General features: G+C 39.2%; 1 protein-coding gene across 3 annotated transcripts in view; it reads right to left on the bottom strand.

Moving 5' to 3' along the window:
• PTPRM (protein tyrosine phosphatase receptor type M) overlaps positions 1-23,110 on the bottom strand; it is a 779,193-nt gene that overhangs the window by 261,973 nt on the left and 494,110 nt on the right. For all 3 annotated transcript variants that reach the window (XM_058556689.1, XM_058556687.1, XM_058556688.1), the window contains exons 12-13: positions 6,631-6,904; positions 5,558-5,594 (exon numbers count right to left, since the gene is read on the bottom strand). In XM_058556689.1, the coding sequence (XP_058412672.1) occupies positions 5,558-5,594; positions 6,631-6,904 (311 nt within the window). The remainder of the gene's footprint in view (positions 1-5,557; positions 5,595-6,630; positions 6,905-23,110) is intronic.

Raw genomic sequence — 23,110 nt, 5'->3', positions numbered from 1 at the left:
CAACTAGACGACTGCAGCAACTGGGTTTAAAAGTGGTATAACCGTCTTTCAGGCATTATTAATGAAAACTTTCTAGTCTTGCTAAGTGAGATGAATAAACTAACAGTTTGGTCAGAGAATGGAGACCTCCCAAGGTATTACAAAGATAATTTTCTTGATATAACACAGTATGCAAAAGTGTATATAATTTGATATAATAAATTGTAAACAGTAAAATGTTATTTCTAAGACTTGTTACAAAGGTGTTACCAATTCCAAGTTTATACATAGAACATTTGCTTGGTCATAGACTACTGTTGTTCAACCAAAATTCCTGTGTGGGTTTCCATTACTGACAGGAAAATCTGACCTACTCTACTTTTGAGAAAAATTATATTGTCTTATACAAAAGCAGAGCATCTATCCAATGCAGAAAAAGGTAAACAATATGAACAAAAAGTTACTTGGAAATAGTTATGTGGGGCAGCCATGTATTTATAACTAAAAGGAAGGCAAACTGCAGTCTGAGGCTCAAAACTCCCATGGAAAAAGTTCATTCCAGATACCAGGAAGGATTTTTGTATGATCTCTATGATCTTCCTTGAAAAGTGTTCATTTGTGACTATTATTTTTAGTTGCAAGGAAAATACTTGATTATGTTACAAATTACCTTAAAATAGGGGTCAGCCGGCCCACAGCCTGCTTTTGCAAGTAAAGTTTTACTGCAACATAGTCATGTTATTTGTTTATACACCAATGATGGCTGATCTTGCTCAGCACTGGCAGAGCTGAGCGTGACAGAGACCATATGGTTCACAAAGCCTAAAATATTTACCACCCACCCTTTACATAAAAATTTGCTGCCCTCTGTCTTAAAATATCAATAAGAATGCATTACAAACGGGAAGATTGCTAAATTTGGTAAAATAAAGTCAGAATTCCAATCCTATGCTTTGAAGATAATATCGGGTGCTGATAAATTGAGGGTCTCCTTTAGGTACAAGGTGTGCAGGGAAGAGTGAAAATGCATCCAGTGTGCCTGACTTCCAAAGGGCCGTTTCAGCTGTGTGCCCTGGGACCTTCTGGAAGTTGATGAACCAGTATTTACCAAACTGTTTACCTGACTGGTCTTCCTTGAAAAATGAGTTAGGGTCAAATAAATTTGGGCTGCATAGGGTTGAGCAAAGTTAAACAGGTTTCTTTTCCTTCGGAACTTCTCAGGGGCCTTACTGTACTCATGACGCACATTGTGGAGACTATTTCAGATCAAGAAAAGAAAACATTTTCTCTATAAAATGCTGAATGACAAATGTATATCATAGTTATCTTTCTATTTCTAAATCCATAGCTAAATGATAGCAGATGAGCATATATGACTGGTCTTACTATATAATTTGTTTTTCTGTGTACTGAATATGAGCAATTAAAAGGAATCTTAATTAGCTTCACATCTCAACAGACATTCTTTTCAGTCTTTTATCTATTTCAGTTCTTTTTTTCATTCTGTAGCCATGTGGCCTAGAAAAGATGATATTTCTTTGAACAAAACAGTGAACAGAAAAACAGTCTAGAGAAACTTCTCAAAGAGATTAGTGATTAAAAAAAGGAAGATCCAAATTTCGGTATATAGTTAGAAATTGTATCAGAACAATGGAAATCCTTCCAAGTTTCCTGAAGGTCTTCCAGCAAAGCATATGCCCATTCCAGTACAAATGTAAGTTAAATAAAATACTAAACTTTAAAAACAGTGAAGCATTTTTGCACAGAAAATTCACCTTAAAATATGACATTAGAATAGTGGTTTGTTTTCCTTTTGTTTAAAGTGTCTGGTCTGACTACTATAAGACGTTTTGAAAGACTTGAGCCTGTGTTCTCTGCAGTTTTTGCTTTGATTTCTAGCTACACTGCTGTGAGCCAAATCACAGCAAGGAAAGGAACAAGTATACACCTATGACCCCACCCCCATACACTAAAAACAGAGAAACAAACCAAAAAAAACCCCAAACACTTTGATGTACTCAAAATCCTCAAAATTTAAAAGGTGACATATTTATGTATCTGTACTTGGAAGTCTTATAGATTACACTATGCCTAACATAGAGTAGGCACTCAATTTTTAAAATAAATGTATAATAAGAATGCTCTTAAATGGCTATACTGTCAAGGAGAAACACAGCTGGCATCATGTTATGGAAAATATTATATCATGGAAGATTGATGCAAAGTATACAGTTTAAACTGATTGCTATATCAATTAAAATGAATATATCTCATTTAATATAAGAAATCTAATTCACTAACAAGGCAGATTTCAATTTTTAAGTGTATCCTGTCAGTTCAGAATTGATCATCAACAAAGTCTTCTAAAACTAGTGTAAAAAGATTTTCAACCCTACCAGTTACCATAAGGCAGCCTCAAGGTAAATAAAAGTTAAAGAAAACACATACACCACTCATTGCTAAGACACAGTTGGACCAAGTGGTCTTGAAAAGAATCCAACTACAAAAATGTGAATGTGATTAAAAGTAAAAATAAAAATTAAGAGAATCTAAGAATAGCTACAAGCTATTCTATTTAACTCCACGGTACAGATTAAAAAGAATCCTATGAATTGGGAGAGTAACATCCAAACATCATGTACTTTCTCTCATTGTACAGTGTCTTTATCTTTTAATTCAGGAGATAGACTATTCTGTGATGAGTTTGCCTATAGTGAACAATCAAAATACAGTCACATACACCAATGAGGAATTTGGATGTATAAATTAAAGGAGGATACATAAAGATATAGGTAATCCCACACACATATGGAGATACGTAATAACACACCTTAGGTTTCTTCCTGTGTCTAATTTTTTGTGAGGCTTTATATTTGAGATGATTAGTGTCAAAATATACCCTTGGAATATGATTAAAATAATCACAACATTAAATTTATAAATAGTATGAAATATATCTTTAAGAGAGATACCCTTACTTGAAATTACAAATTAGTTTCTTGTGAAAAAAAAAAATCCACCTTCACACCTGCTCTATCAAGATACTTGTCAGCAGTTGTTTCATGACAACATTAAAATCTTTGTAAATTCAAAATGCTGCTTACGAAAGTGGTTTAGTATCTGAAAATTCAATTAAGCACCACACTGTCAGCGATACATGGCAGATAACAGTCAAGATGTTTGAACTCTTAAATTTCAAACATTTTTTCTATATGGTACCAATAGAGTTGTTAGACCTGCCTATTTCTCTGTTTTGACTAAGTAGTCAAGATGGAATGGCTTCCTGCACTGCAAAAAGAATTTTTTTAGTATGAATATGGAAAAATTATCTGATTATAAAGGTGCTGAAACATTAGACTGTGCTGTAAAGGAAGGTGGCTGAATCTATACATGTAGAAATAAATATAATAGTACCAAACAGTGTAGTTTCACCTGGAAGGAGAATATCTTCCAAAGTTTCCTCTTGTACTATGATTTTTATGAACAGAAATGACAATGTTATGTAGTGAATATTAAAATTTGTTTCTCCCTTTCCCCAAAAGGGGTTATTTGGATAGAGTTTCTTGCTGTGTAAACGTTTGCAAATGACTCAGAAAATATGAGCGGGGAATATTTAGTCAATCAGGTCATCTGATTGCCTAATCATCCTTTGGTGAATTGAAAAACAAATTACAATATTGATTAAATCTAGCTGATGAAAGAAAATGATCCAAATCACCATTTCATTCAATCTATTGTGAAAACAGCAAACGTTAGATTTCCATATTTACTAGTGTGTTATTTCTATAATTATTTAACTATGTAAACGAACATGACGGCAGATATTTCATTGTTTTCAGAGCAAATGGGGCAGTGACTTAATTCCAATAAAGAGGAGGACAGCTACTTATACAATGCAATACTGTAGCTGGCCAGAGGCTCCACTGGGTGAAAAGCCACGGGATACAGCAAAACAGTGGGGTAGAAGTCCGACTGCTTGGGATCAAGCCTCAATCCACAGATTATTAAAGTGACCTTGCTAAGTCAATTCATCTCCAAAAATAACGCATTTTCTTAATCTTAAAAATAAAAATAGCAATACCTGTCTCCTTTCTCACAGTAATGTTGGAGAAATAAATGAGAACATGTGTATGAAAGAGATTTTAAAACTTTCAGCTGTGATGTTAAATATAAGGCATTATAAATCAGGCACTCTGGAACTAGATTTACTTTTTGAGACCTCAAGGGTAAGCAGAATTCAATAAAGCAAGTTGAGCACGGGCGATGATCTGGAGATCTAAGAACACCAATACCTCATTCAAGGGCCTCAGAATACTGTAATAATTAATAGTTAAGAGGGTATTACAGTGTATAAAACATATCAATGTCTATAATTTCATTAATATATTCCTACAAATAAAGGCACATAATAAAGTACATCATGATATAAAGAATTGAGTGTTTTAGAATCAATATAAGTAGATTCTTGGAAATAGAACTATGAGCCCATGAGGACAAACAAAATCAAATGAGGTGAGCACCTCACACAATGCTTGGCACATAATACGAAACCAGGAAATATTTGTCAAGCTAACTGAATAAGAAGGTCATGTATCTTCATGAAATAAGAATTCAATGAGGATTTTGAAAATGCAGATGCATGTCCATGATATATTCAAACTATGATGCCTGAAAGTTAAACAAGAAGATATTTTCATCCAACAGAACTCATCAAGTGACTCTACCTATGACCTGATTATATCTAGTGCCACAAACCCAGTGATGCTTCTTGCATCATTTCTAAATTAAATCACACAGAACTTCCTCATTGTACTCATGGTTACTCTAATGGTCTGAAAGAGTGTATTTGACTACAAGTGTTAATTTATAATGCCTCATTTTAATGCAGCATTTTACATTTCTCAAAACATTTTCTCACATACTTCCACATGTCATGGTTGAAACCACACTGCCAGGTTGACAAGATGACACTACAGCTTGTGAACACAGACACAACTGCACTTTCTCCTTTAGGAGGTGCTGTGTGGTGAGCTTAGGGTGGTTCGCCCTCACCACTTATACATCTCATCCTTGATCACATTTTCTCAGGATTTAACCAGGCCTGGGAAACTAACATCACTGGGTTACTGGGTTCAAAGAGATACACATCGTCAGTGAAAAAGACACCCATGTAGACTCCACTTTATAGAGCTACTATAACTAGATAATTGCTGAAAAATAGCAGACAATATTTTACTACTTTGCATATGAAGATTCACTAGATATAGTACTACTAACATATGGTACTATGCTTTAACAAACATGCACTAAGATCATATAAAAATTAATTTTATTTTAAAAGAATTTTTAAAAAGATAACCATTGAAAACTGCTTGGAACACAGCAATATGACTTCTTATTTTAAAAAAGTATCTACGTGAAATACAGTCAGTCAGTGTTAACTGCCATAAGATCCTAATACATACATGCACACACACACACTCTTATTTCAATAAAGTCAACATTTCAAGAAGTTTTAAAATAACACAGAAAATTTTAAAGATATAAACTAGGAGGGCATCCCACAATTTTAACTTACCTTTTGTGGCCACTTGGACACAGTCTATTTTGGTTTCCTGTGTCAAATAAAGAGAGGAAAAAAATCACTATTTATGTTTCATTTAAAACCAATAAAAATATCTGCAGTTCTATTTAAACACTGATAAGACCTCATTATTCCACGTGTGGCGTTAATCTCACAGTGATCACTCCTTGAACCACGCTCAGATACATTTTCCGGCTCCAGTGCTAGTGGAGGTGGGCATTTCTGGAGCACACAATGAGCGAGGAGCTAAACACAAAAAAAGTCTCTGCCTGGGGCCCCCAGCCTCCTTCTCCAGACTCTCACTTGCTCCCACGCAAACTACTGGAGAATAACTCTGCATCCCAGATTTCCTCCCTTTTCATGGGCAAAAGTCAGGTGAATGATGACTCCTAGACCCACGACACTGTGAAGGAGGGAACCACTGTGTTATCTGGAAAACCTGCCCTTCTTTCTAAGGAGACTTGAATATCTTATCCGAGTTCTGGGTGGTCTGAACAAGGAAAGGGAAAAAAAATTCAGAAACGACTTGATAGTTTTATTTTGTTTCCATCTCATCTTTCTGAAGCTGTTTTCTCTTAGGAAAAAAAAAGGATACCTACTTTAGTCACAGCTATAGGAAGCATAAAGTCTGTGGAACCAAAGAAATGGGACAAAATATGCTAAAAAGACAGATGTCGTGAATCTCACAAAATTTTAAATGGGCTGAATGTATGTGTTGTAGCTATACTATTTTCATATAAAATAGTAAGCTAAGCAGAATTACTAGCCAACTTTTGGTAACAAGTGAAAACCGAAAATAAAAACCATCATATTGTTGACAATATACTCTCCCTACCAAAACAAATATAAATATATTCCTTTCTTTCTATAAATTTCTCTAGATGAAAATAATTTTAAAAAGAGTAAAAAACCATACTTCTTCCAAGTAAAAATACACAGAAGATGACTTTATTTCTTACTATTTCTATTTCTTACTATTTCTATACTATTTCTATGTTATTTAATCTGATTATGTTCACATTAATAACTCTAAATAGCCTAAGTAAGCAGCCATCTATGAAACTTACCCCATTGGCTCTACTAGCAGCTTGGAAATAAACTCTGTAGCTTTTATGGGGGAGAAGAGGAGTGTTCCAGTATCCACTGTATGTCTTATTATCACCAACAGTAAAAGGCTGAGCAGCTGGGAGGCTGTTTGCTGGGAATTCTGCAGCAAAGTAGTACTCCGAGTTCAGTACTGAAGCATTCTGGAAGTGAATTGGCACTGGGTAGCACTTTAAGATTTCTGTCGTCTTTTTAGTTCTTCGAGGACGTTCTTCCTCAACAACTATTTGGTAGACACTAGAAAAAAAAGAGTAGCATCAGTGTATTTTATGATAATTGAGCTGATCCCCTTTGCCTTCAAATGCATGGACCCATAGGATATCTTTATTTTGGATATCCTATGGGTCCATGTATTTAGATATCCTAAAGGATATCCAAAATACACTGAATATAGTCAATAATAAGTGCTTGGTACATAATGGACAAACACTCAACAATTGCTCAATGAAAGAGAGGGAAAGTGCTTAATATTCTTCCACAGAACTCTCTCGCCCCAAAGAATACAATTCATTGAGGGAAACAAAACTCAGCATAATTTAAAAAAATTTTTATATAACAATCTCTGCCTTTTATGTGAACAGGACACTAAAATAATGTTTTTCTCACATGTAACTGAAGATGAGTTTGTAGATAATTCATTCAGTTTACCTAATAAATGAAATTATATTAACTGTAAGTTTATTAAAAAAAAGGCAATGTATTATTTTCTTCAATGACATCTGTATGAATGCATGTGAAGTTTTTTTTTGTTTTTTTTTTTTGTGTGTGTGAGGAAGATCAGCCCTGAGCTAACATCCGTGCTAATCCTCCTCTTTTTTGCTGAGGAAGACTGGCTCTGCGCTAACATCTATTGCCAATCCTCCTCCTTTTTTTTCCCCAAAGGCCCAGCAGATAGTTGTATGTCATAGTTGCACATCCTTCTAGTTGCTGTATGTGGGACACGGCCTCAGCATGGCCGGAGAAGCGGTGCGTCGGTGCGCGCCCGGATCCGAACCCGGGCCGCTGGTAGCAGAGCATGCACACTTAACCGCTAAGCCATGGGGCCGGCCCATGTGAAGTTTTAACAAGTCACAAAATACAATTTATCTTCCCATATTTTCTTATATTCCTTTGCCCTTCACCACATTCAGTCAGTGGTAAGAGATGACATAAGAAAAGCAGAGAAAAGGAATTGGAATTTCAAAAGCCAAGGCCTTGGAGTCACAAACAGATTCTATGAGTAAATCATGAACAGGGCTACCTGAATTATACATAAAGATAAGACAGGAATGAGCATCCTCCAAAGAAGCCTGCAAGGATACAGGTCCCCACGGAGGTAAGTGGATCTCCCAGCACCTACCCACCTATCCCCCCCCACCCACTTCCAATGTCTTTGAATTTTGAAGTAACCTTAGGAGAATGGGAGTAAGAAGGAACGGACTTTTTTTTTTTATTAAGATATATACATTTACTAGAATGATGAACATTTGTGCAGTTTTGTTGGGAAAAAAAGTTTCTAATGCTGAGGAAAACTGAATCGTGACAACAGCCTTCAAAAACTGAATCCAGATTAGGTTGAAAGTCCTTCTGGAAAGGATCTTTTTCCTACCGTATCAGAGAAGCTCCTTGACCCCCAGGAACAACGCTGTAATCCTAGAATTGCTCAGTAGGAGTACTCATTAATGCAGAGGAAAAAGAAAAGAGGAGAGGTCCTACCACCCCCACCTGCCTGGGGAAGGCCTGGAGAGGGCCCTCTTCCGGCTCCTGCCCGTGTGAACTCCAAATCTGCACTCAGTGAAATTACCATCTCTGAGAGTACACTTAGCACATTCTGTTCCAGTCATGCAGCGCAGCTGCCATTCAGTTTGTGATTCCGTGTAAACAAAGATCAATTGTTGCAGAACATCAGGATGATTGCTCAGTAGACAGGCAGTCCAGCGGGTTTACAGTGTAAGGGTAAAGTGAATTCTGAGCAGTGATGTAAACTTAAAAACAATGAAAAAAAGAATTACGACTCTTACTTCCTAACATAAAAGACTTTCTATTGGTCATGTAAGATGCTCCACCGAATCTCGTAGAGTTCTCACTGCACGATGGATCCAACATGAAAGGAAGTGTGTAGGAGGAATCTTCCTACAGGGAGGACAAGGAACACGTATAGAGGTGAAGTGGACTTTGATTTCTCACTCCTTCTCCCTGACTTCTTACACCTGCAGTCAGATGTGGCCATTTAAAAATATTTCTGCGGGGGCTGGCCCAGTGGCACAGCGGTTAAATTTATGCACTCCGCTTCGGCAGCCCAGGGTTCACAGGTTTGGATGCCAGGTGCGGACCTACACATCGCTTATCTCATATAAAGTAGAGGGAGATGGGCACGGATGTTAGCCCAGGGCCAATCTTCCTCAAAAAAAAAAGATAATTTTTATATTTCTGCATATTCTCTGATACTTCTCCCATCAAGTATGGGGTTGGCCAACCTTAATGACTACATGTGACCAACAGAATGTAACAGAGGGACAATGTGTAACACTCAAGGCTTTGGTCAGAGAAGGCTGGGCATCTTCAGCCTGGTTCCCCAGAGAAGCTAGCTCTGGGAGAAGAAGCCAGCCACCACATAAGTGGTCCAACGGCCATGAACCTGCCACACTGGAGAGGCCACGTTCAGGCACTCTGCTCAGCAGTCCTTAAGAGCTGCCAGCCGACAGTTAGCATCACTGACAGCCATGTGTGTGGGCCATCTTGGAGGGCCATACAGCTGAGCCTTCAGATGACGGCAGCCCTGGGAGACTCCAAGCAGGAACTGCCCAGCCAAAGCCTTTGCTGGCCCACAAAATCACAGCAAAATAGAAAGGTTGTTTTAAGCTGCTAAATTCTGAGTAATTAGATATGCAGCAAATATTAACCAGAATATCAGGTCATAGAGTAGTAAGAGTAAAGAGCTGAGGTCAAAGTAAAAGACAGTAGCACAACCACAGATGATCAGTTGACCCAGGAAGAAGTTTAACCCAGTATTCCATTAAATACACACAGCACTGAGAAAGTGTGACTGTTCTCTTGAAATGCCTTTTGTAGGGGTGGGAGACAGTGGCATGCCCATCGATCTAGGCTCTAATCCTAATTCTGCTAACAACTGAGGATTTAAATTAATTTCTTTGGGTCTTATTTTTTCCCTATGAAATGAGAAAATTAGATGGATCTCTAAGGTGCATTTTATATTTTTTTACTCAGAACATTTATTCAGCATACAAGAACTACTCTCACAAAATGGATAAATCAAAGGAATAATTAATTGCTGTGCAAAGGGATTCTTCATTAAATAAAATAATTTTTATATAAGTCAGCTTTTCTAATTTATTTGCTATAAGACATGATTTTCTTTCTTTTTTTTTTTTTAATAATTTTATTTACTTATTTTTCCCCCAAAGCCCCAGTGGATAATTGTATGTCATAGCTGCACATCCTTCTAGTTGCTGTATGTGGGACGCGGCCTCAGCATGGCCAGAGAAGCAGTGCGTCGGTGTGCACCCGGGATCCGAACACGGGCTGCCAGTAGCGGAGCGTGCGCACTTAACCGCTAAGCCACGGGGCCAGCCCAAGACATGATTTTCAAAATTTGACTTTAAAAACAACCTCTGGGAAACCTATAGACAAAGTGGAAAAATGAAGATACATATGAAGATAAAAAAAAATTGCAGAAATTATTCCATACAGTAAGTGCTAGGCCAGGTGCCTCGCACATGTAGGTTTTATTTTCCCATATAACTGATGAGAAAACTGAGGTTCGGAGGTGAAGTGCCCATTCTGTCTGGGGCACACAGCTAATTAAGTAGCAGACGTGGTCTCTTAACCATCAGACAAGACAGTACTAGCACCATCTGTTAAAAAGTCCTGGTTAAGGCATTCATGTGAAATGTCTGTCTCACGGGCATCTTCACTTGCTCATGCAGACACAATTTACGTACACCAGTCCCCATCTACTTCCCATCATCAATTTATTTTAAGTATCGTGTAGAGATTCTTTCTCACGTATCACATCAAGGGAGCTACAGATGGTAATAATACCTTTGACCTCAATTCCTTCTCCATTCTGCATTAATGAATTCCAGGGAGGACACTCTCCTGGACTCCACAGTGATGCCACCACCTGGCTGGTGTCCTCTGCAACTCTTGATCCCTCACAGGAACCTCGTCACCAACGGCACCGAGGACAGTGATCACTCACTTCTCAACCTGGAGGGAACTCCCTCCTGATTCTAACTCCACTAGATGAAAGATTAGCACAGCCACGTCTGGACTTCCCAAGTCCAAAATCTTGAGTTCTCCTACCACAAACTTAGCTTTTCCTCTATTCCTTCACCCTGGCCTGGACCCGACTTCCTTAGTTAAATGCTGTTCTCCCCAACACACTGAAATCTTCTGTCATTCTCAGCAGACAACCCTACCTCGTAAAAAAGTTGAGACCCTCTCATGAACTCTCTCTCTCTCAGGGGCTTACGAGCTATTCCCCCATTTTGATGTAGTCTTGCTCTGCTGCAAACTCACAAAAACATGTTTTCTGTGAAGACTTTACAGTTATTTGTGTCCTTTTATCAAATTGTTAAAAGTCTTGTAAGTTCCTGGAGGAGGAGAGCTAGGATTTAGTCATTTCTGTATCTCATGACACTTAGAATGAAGTGGCCATGAAGTACATATTTTTGAAAGTATAATATAACCCAGCAGTAATTTCTATTTTATATACATTATATGTAGCTGTAGGGAGGAAATACACTGGTGTTCACAAATATGCCTCACTTTACTAAAATTTAACACTAAGTGTATTTTGTATTCATTTCCTGAATACCCAAAAGCTAACAGAGGAGGAAATTCCAAGAAAAAGTTTATGGAATATGAGACCGCTGGTCAGATTGCAGGTTTACCCACAAGCAGATAATGAACCCCGAGAGAATCAAGCTGCATTTCTGTGGTCTCCCCTCCTTCTCTCCCCTCCATCTCTCACTTTCCACCGTCTTTTCCCAACTTTGCTAGTATGTGTGCTGTACTGTGTGTTTACTCATTTATTAACTCAATAAATATTTTTTGAGGGCCCACTATGTGCCAGGCATTGTCCAAGTTTAACTTGAACAATACAATATTTGACATTGCCTAATGAAAGAAAATTTTGTTTTGTAATTTAAATACTATCCAGGTGAATATGGGTGAAAAAATTAATTTTCCAAACAGCAATTTTATGAGGATTAGATGAAAATTTGAGAGTTAAATGATCATTTAACGGGCCTCCGTTTCAGCCAGTATGTTATACTCTACACTCTACTTCAGATACATTACTTTTTAAAGGCTACCATCTACTCATCTTAAGATAAATTAAAGGAAGAACTAAGTTGACTAGAGCAATTTTAAACCCAAAATGTCTTTTCATCCTTGCTCCACAAGACAAATTGGATTTTCAAGCATCCAGACCTGAAATCTATTTGCTCTTTAATAATTTAAGCACTGAAAGGTCAAGCAGCTCTTTTCTATTCCCCTTTATCAAAGTCCAAGTGCTGATGAAAAATAGCTAAATCCTATCTGCTGCCCAATTGCCACACACTGCTGTCTCCCTGATGGAAATTAACACATTATTCACACCTAGGTCAATGGTACCTCGACAGAACTTTATGACAGATATGATTTTTATTTGTGCAAATAACATCATTTCACTAATGAATGTCATAAAATCTTTCCAACTACAATTGTAATCTCAAAAGTGGCTTTGAAAATGTCACTGGTTGAATGGTTTTTCTAAAAAGATGATTAGAAAAAGCAAATTCTCAAGGATGGAAAACCAAGCAGAAATTTACAGCTTAGTGAGCTGAATTAAAACACTATTATCTTTTTAATGTATCACTCATGCTCTCTTTGTTGATTAAAGTCACACCATTCCCAGCCTTGTTCCACCACTATTCTGGAATTTAAAGTAACATAAAATCTTTCCACAGCATTTGCAATATGAAGGTACAATCCATAGTGAAGATGAACCTGCCAAAAATGTGACATCACTATATCATAAGTTTCTCAAAGTTTAATTTATGCTAGGCTTTTCTACAACAAAACTCGAAGGCTTTTACAAAGAGATAAGAAATCTGCATTTACACAGAATAACATGAAGTATAACTTAGAAAAGACGTCCGAACATCTTTCATGTACTTTGTTAAACTTGAAAATTCTAATGTGACCAAATGTTTTTGGTCTTTTCTAACTTTGAAGATTTTGAGGGGAAGCCTGCTGCAGATTTGAAATTGACTTTAAAATTTTTGTCCTAATTCATTTCAAGATTAAACTCTTAGTCGTATCCATTTTTCTTATCTACTTATTCTATTTCTTATCAGCATAAAATATTGGAGTGTTATCCAACTGGCTAACAGAACAGGGGGCAAGGAGGAGAGGAGAGAGGGAGAAAAGTAATGATCCATTTCATCGTTGCTTTTCCTTATCCTTTAAAATAGGCACTTCTGATCACCTCGAGGACTTAGAATAGTGTTCATTTCATTGTATCTAATAGTGGCTTTTAGCTTGATTGCAATTTTTGGTAAAACCCATCTATTCTATATGTTTAAAAGGAGAATAGAGACTAATATTAATATCTTCCTGTAGATTAATTTTTTTGGGGGGGTGAGAGGAAATGCAAGTATAAATTATATGTCAAATATGTAAAATAAATGCATAATTAAGATTTATTGCCATGCAACAACACAGAATGTATTTTCTTCCTGCTCTTTGTTCAGTTATACTCTTTGCCTAAAACTGTCAGCATTTACTGAAATGACACCCTAATAGTCCAAACAACCTGGTACAATTGAGCTAAGTTTTAAAAGTATTGTCACCAGTTTAAGATTAGAAAGAAAAAGTTCAGTTCAACATGTTTGTCATCATGACTCGGATTCCTTAGGGTCCTTCATGTAACACTGACGCTGAGAGGAGCTGACCTAACATAGTTCTGCTTATGAAATCACAAATGAGGACTGATAACTAGTTTTACACAGACCACAAGCACTGGGTAATGTGCTGCACAGCATAAGGAGGTCTGCGGGGCTGAATATTCCACGTTAGCAATTTTCATTTCTCTTTGTCCTGCTCTGATCTAGATAAGAGTGGCCATAAATTGCTGTGGAATATTTGTGGGGCATTACAAACAGATTTTATGTTCTCTTAGCCATAACTCATTATAAGGAGCTTGCCTGGCATCTGTAAATTACTACTGTTCTGCATATGTGTCTGTGTGCGTGTGTGTGCATGTGTGTGCGCACGTGCAAGCACGCCTGGACATGCAGTCCAGTACCCTGCCTCTCTGCTAATTAGTGATAAAATCTGATATAATAAAATATTAACTACAGCTGAAAATCTGGGTGAGAAATATGAGCTCAATTACAGTTCCATATTGTGAACAAAGGGCAGGAAGAAGAATCCTTCACTTACGGAGGTTGGGATAATAAAAGAACAATTAGAACATTAGACTCAGGCTGGGAAGTTCTGTAAAAGGCCACCTGTTATTAATCTTCACAACAGGCACCAAATTTCAAGTAAATTAGTCCTAGATGGAACATATTTAAGAGTGATTTCTCTCCCTTTTAACAAGTGAAGCCCTTTTCTTCTGCACATTTTATTTCATTTAAGCTTATAATAATTTAATCATCACAAGTTATTAATAAACATATGACTATAAAAATTATAATTCAAGGTAAACTACTATTATTAAAGCATATTCTCTTAACTAGCTCTAGTGATTTGAATAAAAAGAGAAATCGAATACTATCAAAGCCGCACTAAATATCTTCATTCTTGTATGTTTGTATTATATTCCACTTACAATGTTTCAGTCCCTAAAAGCAGTAATCCTGCAGGCCTGGTGAGCCGGAATACGAACGCCACCATCAAAGAGGCAGGTGCACCACGGGGGCACCGCAGAGAGAACGCTGGATTGGGAGTCGCCATCACGTAGACAACTGGCTCCAGCTTTGCCACTAAATCATCCACTGACCACTAAGGTCCTTTCAGGCTCTAATATTTTATAACTCCTGGTACAAGATCAGGCAAGTTGTGACATCAACAAATGAAAAAAATTATTTCATTCACGTTTCCTCTGTCCTTCCTTTCCACAATATTTATCACATATCAGGCCCTGTGCTAGGCGCAGGAGAAGAATAAAAAGAGGAATTAGGCACAGACCTTCTCTGTCCCTGAGAAGCCCAGCCTAAGGATGTTAGAAACAGGTCGCTGAAATGAGGAACTACTGTGACAAGGATCTGATAAGGGTTTGTACAAAGTGTAACAAGGCACAGGGGAAGAGTGTCAATGTCTACATCAAAATCCCTTGTAGCATCTACTTCACTGAGGACATCTGCCCGGGACCTAGTGCCCAAACAGTCCTACTGCCAGTAACACCCGAAGAGGGCTCCTGTATTGCCTACAGCCACCAACTCTCTCCTCAAATTAAAAATAAAGCAGTGGAAACAAACAAAAAAGCTAACGTCTTTAGATTCCCAATGCAGTCTCCATTCACTCCAACCACTCATGCAAACAAAACTCCACTGAAGTCTAAACAAGTTTTTGCATCACACACACTAAAGGATGCTTGCAACAGCTTCCAAGAACCCATGAAGACCCTTTATCAACAGTACAGAAGACTGAAGGTAATGGGCCGGGCCCCTGCTCAGATATCTGCCAACGTCCTGGCAAGCATGCCTTAAGAGCCCCTCGAATTACCCCAAAAGTAACACCAACAGTGGCAGGGTTTTCCTCACTCAAGTTCCACACTGCCTGGCTCCTGGCAGAACTACGCTGTAGGGCATGACAATCAGGGTTAGTTGTCTTGACTCCCAGGGCCGCCCATGATGCCTGAGGTGAGGAACAGGAACAGAGGGATCTCTGCTCTTTGGGACTGGGCGGGGGAAGAAGCCCACACACATGCCTAGAACACATGTCTCTGTTCCCCTCTACCTCTCTCCAAATCACTGACAGACAAATTTGAACTACTCTTTCTACCTTCTATAATCACTCCTCAGGTTACAAGATCCACAATTTCTCTATCTTAGTATTTCATTCAATATCCATTTTAATCCTAAGGTCAAATCAAAATATCACACATGTTTTGTTGCTTTCCCGGGGTGGGGGGTGATGGTGGTAGACTTGGCACTGAGAGCCACTTCCGGCCCTCCCTGTCCACGGGCGGCCTCTCTGCTCTGCCTCCTCCACAGAAGGCCCGGCCAGCACTCCGAGCATGGGGCCTGTGCTCGCTGGGGCACCTGCCCTGCAGGCCCTGGCAATGAGACTGGAGCTCTGATCTAACACATAAAATCCTTCAGAAGAGGGGCCGGCCCGGTGGCGCAAGTGGTTAAGTGCGCACGTTCCGCTGCGGCGGCCCGGGGTTCGCCGGTTCGGATCCCGGGTGCGCACCGATGCACCGCTTGTTAAGCCATGCTGTGGCGGCGTCCCATATAAAGTAGAGGAAGATGGGCATGGATGTTAGCCCAGGGCCAGTCTTCCTCAGCAAAAAAGAGGAGGATTGGCATTGGATGTTAGCTCAGGGCTGGTCCTCCTCACAAAAAAAAAAAAAAAAAAAAAAAAAAATCCTTCAGAAGAGATGATGTTGAAGAAAAGGAAATGTGAAAAGTAGGGGAAGGAAAGCTATGCGGCATATTTTCATGCATAAAAGCAAGTTTGAAGTGGAGTTTGAGGGAAAGTTAAATTAAGTTTCATTGTATAAATGCTCAAACACATCTACTGTATTATTATTACCTTCCCTGCCATATTTAAAGCTTCTTTTCAAGGGTTCTTGAAGAACAAACTTAGTTTCCAAAATGAATTTTCAAAGACATGATTGACATTGTCATCCTAGAAGCAACAGTAATAAAAATCATCTTTGTTTCCTGGCAGTAAAGGAATCCAGAGTATTGTTTTTTAATACAATAAAATTCACCTAAAATCAGGTAGAGGAAGGGTAGTGTGATGGTAATAAGGGATTTAACACCTTTTGTTAACACATACTGTAGCAACTCAGTTATAATAAGAAAAAACAAGCCAATATAGTAATATAAGACTGAAGTTTTACCATTGGATGACATTTTAGTCTTTGTGATTATGTGTACTCCCCAATGAAAAAAGGGAAAAGTTTAGGTTGGTAGTCAGATCTTTAGAGCTCCTTTCCTTAAACAATTTTAGCAATGGGGAGAACCTTTTCAAAAGGTTCAAGAACTAGGACAACAGGGCATTTAGCCCAAAAGGTTTAAGATGCTCCTGCAGTTTACAATTCTTCAATAAATAAGAGGGAACAATTAAAAAGTTACTTATAAGCATTTCACAAGAAGTAGTAATTTTTTTCTTGATTCCCTGGAGACTATTAAAAATGGTGAAACAAAAAAGAACACTAACAAAAAACGACCAATCAATTTGATTAAAACAATCCATTACACTAAAACAAATTTGTTTAATCCAAATTCTTCAAGTTCTCAAAATTTCATTGCTAAACATTTAGCAGATTTGATGGAGCTGGGCTTGACCAATGTCTTAGTTGAAAAAAATGATGAGGAAAACAACAAAACTCCTGCCTCTAATGTCTAAGAATTAAGTAATAGGGATAACCCCAAAGACTCCAACGATCATAAACTGAAACAAAGGTGTAATAGGTTTTCTTAACACTAGAAGAGACAATAAAGAAAGGATGTTAATTTGCGGAATAGCCCATGTCCACAGAGGAACATGTAACCACCTTGGTTCCACAGAGAGTCTGCAGGGAAGGTGTCTGTGGGCTGAGAGGAGGGCGTGGGGACGGCTCGTGAGAGGGGCAGGTTCCTCACGCTTCACATGGCCATGTAGTGTTGCAGGGAGAGAGCACAGCTGTGGGGTTAGAGGGGGAACAGCAGCTAACTTTTCCAGATCTCAGCTCTCTCATTGGTGAATGAGGATGCTGGCAACTAACTAGGAGTCTGCTTTGGACGAATGAAATCATTTCATAAAGGACCACGCATGGACCTGGCGCATTATAGCTACTCAATCCAAGTCACAATGATTATTCGTATTTATATTTATTATTATAATTACTATCCCTATGTCACAAGCTGCTCAGATCATAACTGAAGTTCAGGAATATTACACTAGGACCTAGAAAATTTCCCAAGACATGGGCAGAAGAAAAGGGGCTACCACATTATTGACAAGTTATTGCCATCATTACAGGCCAGAAGAGCATCAACAATAAATAAGAAAAGCTATCCTATATCGAGCAGCTAACATATGTGTTCTCCCAGCTGCCCTTTGAGGCAGATATTATTACTCACATCTGATTGATGAGGACAATGAGACTCAGAAAAGTTACACGACTTTCCCACGCATACAAGGCAAATAAGCGCCAGGATTTAAACCCAGGATCATCCAACTCCACCATGCGGTTGGTTGCATTTTTTATGATTCTGAGCACCTTCGCACTTTCCTTCCCAGGAAAGAGCTGTTATTTGTAACTACTCCATCCAGCAATGCTTTCTCATCACGGTGGTGTTTTGATGGAACAAAAGGTCTTCTAAAACTTTGATGATTTTATAGAATGAATGCACAATATTAACACCAAACACACTTTTCTTACAACTTCCATAAAATTACTGTCATAATATGGGTTATCTTTAGAACATAGATCCTATTTAAGTGATAATCATAGTATACTGGCATAAAAGTTAAAGGGCAGTAATGATTAGAAATTTTAAGCGTATTACCAAAAGCAAGGAATAAAGGGAATGAAGACTAAATAGCAATCTAGTCAATATGTTTGTTAAGTAAATCCTGATATTATAGTTTTACCTTTTTTAGGACTTCAGTTTACAAAGAACTTTCACCTGTATCAATCTTCATGACAACACTGTGCGATGGGTAGGTGCGTACTGGAATCCAGTTTTAGAACTGAAGAAAGACTCAGAGCTCACAGGATGGCCCAAGGTCACACAACAGTAAACAACACAGTCCAGACGCAAACCCAAGGCTTCTGGTCCATGCCAAGTGTTTTTTTCTTTGGGACGCCACCCTTCTAAAAGATTAAGTCCTATGAATTATTTACATTAGAGATATCAGATTCCAATCACTCTAAATAACACTTCAGTCAGTCGGAGAGAACTCAGAGCATGCTCACCAGCCTCCTCCCACCCAAGAGCCCCTGTGTTTGATGGGGGTCGAGGCTCTAGAGCGCCCATCCAGGATGATCCATTAACTTTCCATCCAAACGCTGCACAGGCCCGTTTACTTCCTCTATGTCCCTGCACTAGTGATGGACCTAATATGCAAATCCAATCATATCTTTGTGCCATTAAAAATCCTTCTACAGCCCAACCATTTGTGTGTGTTGGGGATGGGAGGCAGGGCAGAGGAGGGAAGAAGAGAGAAGATTCCATGCTAAGGAAGCATCAAATGCAACCTGGCATACTCTCAGTACTGTGAGTACAGTATATTTACATGATTTCAGCTGGAGGATGGCTTGAAGGGGAGGCTGACCGAGGAAATGACTAGATAATGGACACCTTCCATACTAGACAAAGAAGTCTGGATATGTCCTGAGGAAAATGGTGAAACACTGATGGATTATCAAGCAGGAGAGTGAAAGATCCCCGCAGCCACACTGTGGAGTGGGGATTGAAGAGCTGAGAAAGGCAAGGGTATGAACTAAGGCAGCAATGAGGGGATGGAAAGGAAAGGAGAAAAGGGGGGTGAGAAGCAGGATAAGCTTCCGAAGGAGTCAGTACAGGCGTGCAAGATTAGAGTGACCCTCCTGAGGGAATCTGAGCTTGCAGCAATGGCTTATTTGAAGTAGTCTTTCTGAGTTTCTCTTTTCATTGAAAAAAAGAAACACCACATTGATTCAAAGGTAAAGGGAGGGTATTCTTGTATGCTTCTGCACTATGTGAATGGGTCACAGCATTTAACTTTCATTTAGGGATGAAAATATAAACTTAAAACTCTTCCTGTTCCTGGCACATCTGACTAGTTAAAAGGAGGTTTTAGACCTGCAGCTTCTTATCTATGAGAGCTTCAGAGATGACTGCTTCTGCTCATGAGAAAAAGATGAGGTTCAATTCAATAAACATTTATTGCACAGTTAATTAGGTTTGAGGTACTGAATGATATTCAGAAACTAAATTATGAAAATCATTTTGTGATCATTTTGCATTTCCTATTACATTTATATACATTTTATATAATGATTAGCCTGGGAAAATGCTCACTGCCAGCATTAAATGCATAAATCTAATTAATACTCCTGAGTGCTGGTCAAGCCTCATTTACTATGTGTGTGTTTTTAATTGTATGTACTAGGATGACCACTGTTGACATCTCTATACTTTCTCTCATCCTCGGCTTTTCCACAGGTTGCTCCTCTCCTTGGTGGACCTACATTCCAGCCCCACTGGCCACTTCCCACTGCTCCTTTGGGTTTCAGCTTAAACAGCACATCCCGGTTCCCTTGTTGACATTTCATCCTTCTGTCATATGCTCTTAGTGCACCCTGGACTTTTCTATACATTGTTGATCACCATCCCAGCACAGTGACTTGAACATAAAAGTGCTCAGTAGGATTTGGTGAATGAATGAACAATAGCCGAATGTCAACCCTAAAATTTCCTATAAAACTTTATAATGTTATAAAGGGCAAATTTTTAACTAGATACTAATAACTACAGAGAGCTCTTCCCGCTTCTCATTGAGCAGAAAATACTCACACTGACGCTGGACAGGAAAACACTTTTAGGTAAAAGTAGAAAAATGAAAGAACTGGGGCACAGTTAGAGAACAATTCAAAAGGATACAGGGACATGGAAAAAACTAACATCACTCCCTAATTGGTCTACTGTCTTACAGGTTGCAAAAATCGAGTATTAATTTATTTAAGTAGCTGCAAACAAAACACAAGTAACCATCACAGGCATAATACAATAATGTGCTTCATACAATAGTTTTTGATGAAAGAGAAGGCAAATCAGCATTTTTGTCACACCATTACATTTCGTATACAATTACATCATATGCATTTATAGGTGCTGTTTGATAAAATGTTCTGCTGAAGAGAATGACATAAAACAGAGTTCATTATATGGCTGTGCCCCGCAAAATAAGACCGAGAAGTACTGTAACACGAGGAAAGTGGTCAGATCCTTTCTGGGTTGCTCCTGGGCTCTGAAAGTCTGTGCTTCTAAGCAGCACACTGGTTGGCTTTCACTACCTGCCCCAGACATGACTTGATCAGCCTCTTACAACTTGTAATTTTTTATCATGTATATATGTGGTTTTAACACTTTAAAAAAGTTAAAGTGAAGCATCTATAGTCAAATCAGTTACTCTCGGTCAAAATTCCCAAGACCTTCTCTCCCAAAGGCCATCAGTTTTAGCTGAGAACACCTCTAGAAATTCACCCCTTAAACTCCCTGGAATCAACAATCGTATTAGGAAGCCCCACAGCCCCTGAGAGTGAATGCCATAGCAGCTTTGAGATTCATAACTAAGGCAATACATTGTTCAATTCAAGGCATTTGCAACCTTTTGGTGCTGCGGGTTTACAATTGAGACTACTTTTAAACTATTCCACTGTTAACATTTACAGATAGTCTAGAGCGATGGGTGAAAAGAAACAGCATGTAACTTTCTCTATTGTCAGTTGAAAACGAGATCAACTTGTGTGTCTACCTCCCTCACCTGAGGGCTGGCTTCAGAGCTGCTGGTCAGTATGGTGGAGGAATGCACAGCACTGCCTGCTCTCACCTCTAGGGAGACAGTGATGTATAAAATATGGCCTCTACTGTAAATGACACCCGAGGGCTTCAGGCAATTTGTAGTTCCAATCTCAGACATTTACCTTTCCAGAGACAAGTATGGGTTCCTCTGGGCACAGCAGGAACGAGAAATAGCATGATCAAAAACTTGGCTCTTCCCTGGCCTCAGCCAAGAATTAGCCACAATCTTCCACTAAGCATACTGGTGGCATTCCTTTTGGAACTGAGAGAAGCATTTGCCCTCCGGTTTTTAATAAGCAAAGACACCACCACATCCATTCAGTGGTCATTGCATACACACCCCAATACATGTAATAATCATCACAAAAGTGACTAGCGCAGGCTCAGGGCAAAAGAGTTAGGCTGATGCGGTAAAAGGAAGGTAGAGTGAAGCAAAAAGAGAATGATGGAAAAGGTTCTTCTGAGCAAGAGGGACGAAGAATGCCACATATTTACTGCTTATAAAAATTGGGATTTAAGGCACCGGCCCCATGGCTTAGTGGTTGGGTGCACGCACTCCGCTGCTGGCAGCCTGGGTTCTGATCCCGGGCGCACACCGACGCACCGCTTGTCCGGCCATGCTGAGGCCACGTCCCACATACAGCAACTAGAAGGATGTGCAACTATGACATACAACTATCTACTGAGGCCTTGGGGAGAAAAGGGGAAAAAAAAGGATGGAGGATTGGCAATACATGTTAGCTCAGGGCCAGTCTTCCTCAGCAAAAAGAGGAGGATTGGCATGGATGTTAGCTCAGGGCTGATCTTCCTCACAAAAAACAAAAGAAAATTGGGATTTAAAAATATTCATACAATTAGTGATTTCCAATAAACAGGCATTGCTAAGCTATGTTTTCAAAATCTAGTGTTCTAGTATTCACTTTAACAATACTTTAAACAGTTAATATCACTAATCACTTTGATTAGTCAATATATTCTCTTTTTTTATTCTAAAAAGGACTAAATGTTTTTGATTCCTCTAAATCCTGTCTCGAATGAAAACTAGCATTTGGCATTTACACCACCCCTTCCCTTCATGCTGTAAGGGTCAGCTATACCTTAACTGGGCCCAGTGAAAAGGAGCCCCAGGAGGGCCCAGCACATCCTCTAGCCTGCACCTCCTCTCACCTCTCCTATGTCCTGCCCCCACTAATCCACCCTCCACTGCTGGGCTGATCTTCCCTACGTTTTTTTCCTCACCTCAATCCCTTGAATGGCTACTTGCTGCCTAAAGGATAAATCTCCACTCCTTGGCGTGGGGCATAATGTCACCCAATCAAGCCCCATCCCCCTTGCTCTGCTTCCGTTCCACCTGGCTCTAATTATAACACACTTCTCATTCCTGGATCAGACCAACTCACTCAGTCCTCCCTGCCCTCTTGGAACTTACCTGTCTCACTCCTTATTTATTCTCTGCCACATACTTATCCTCCCCTGCAGCACACCTCCCCACGACATACAACCCGTGGACAATATCCACCTGTCAAGATTCAGCTGCTCGGCTCCAGAGTTTGCTCCTCTCTGAAGTCTTATCTGACCGGCCCTGTGCAACCCTTCCCCTTCAGGCCCCCTGGTGCCGGTCCTCACCCCTGCAACAGGAGACCAGATGACGTGTCGCTCTCTCGTTTCTAGATTGCTAACCCCTGGAGAAGAGCATCCAAAACAGGCTCTTCAGTATCCTTGTGTT

This window comes from Diceros bicornis, chromosome 16, assembly GCF_020826845.1.
Source record: "Diceros bicornis minor isolate mBicDic1 chromosome 16, mDicBic1.mat.cur, whole genome shotgun sequence".
Classification (NCBI taxonomy): domain Eukaryota; kingdom Metazoa; phylum Chordata; class Mammalia; order Perissodactyla; family Rhinocerotidae; genus Diceros; species Diceros bicornis.
This window is presented reverse-complemented; position numbering and strand designations above follow the sequence as displayed.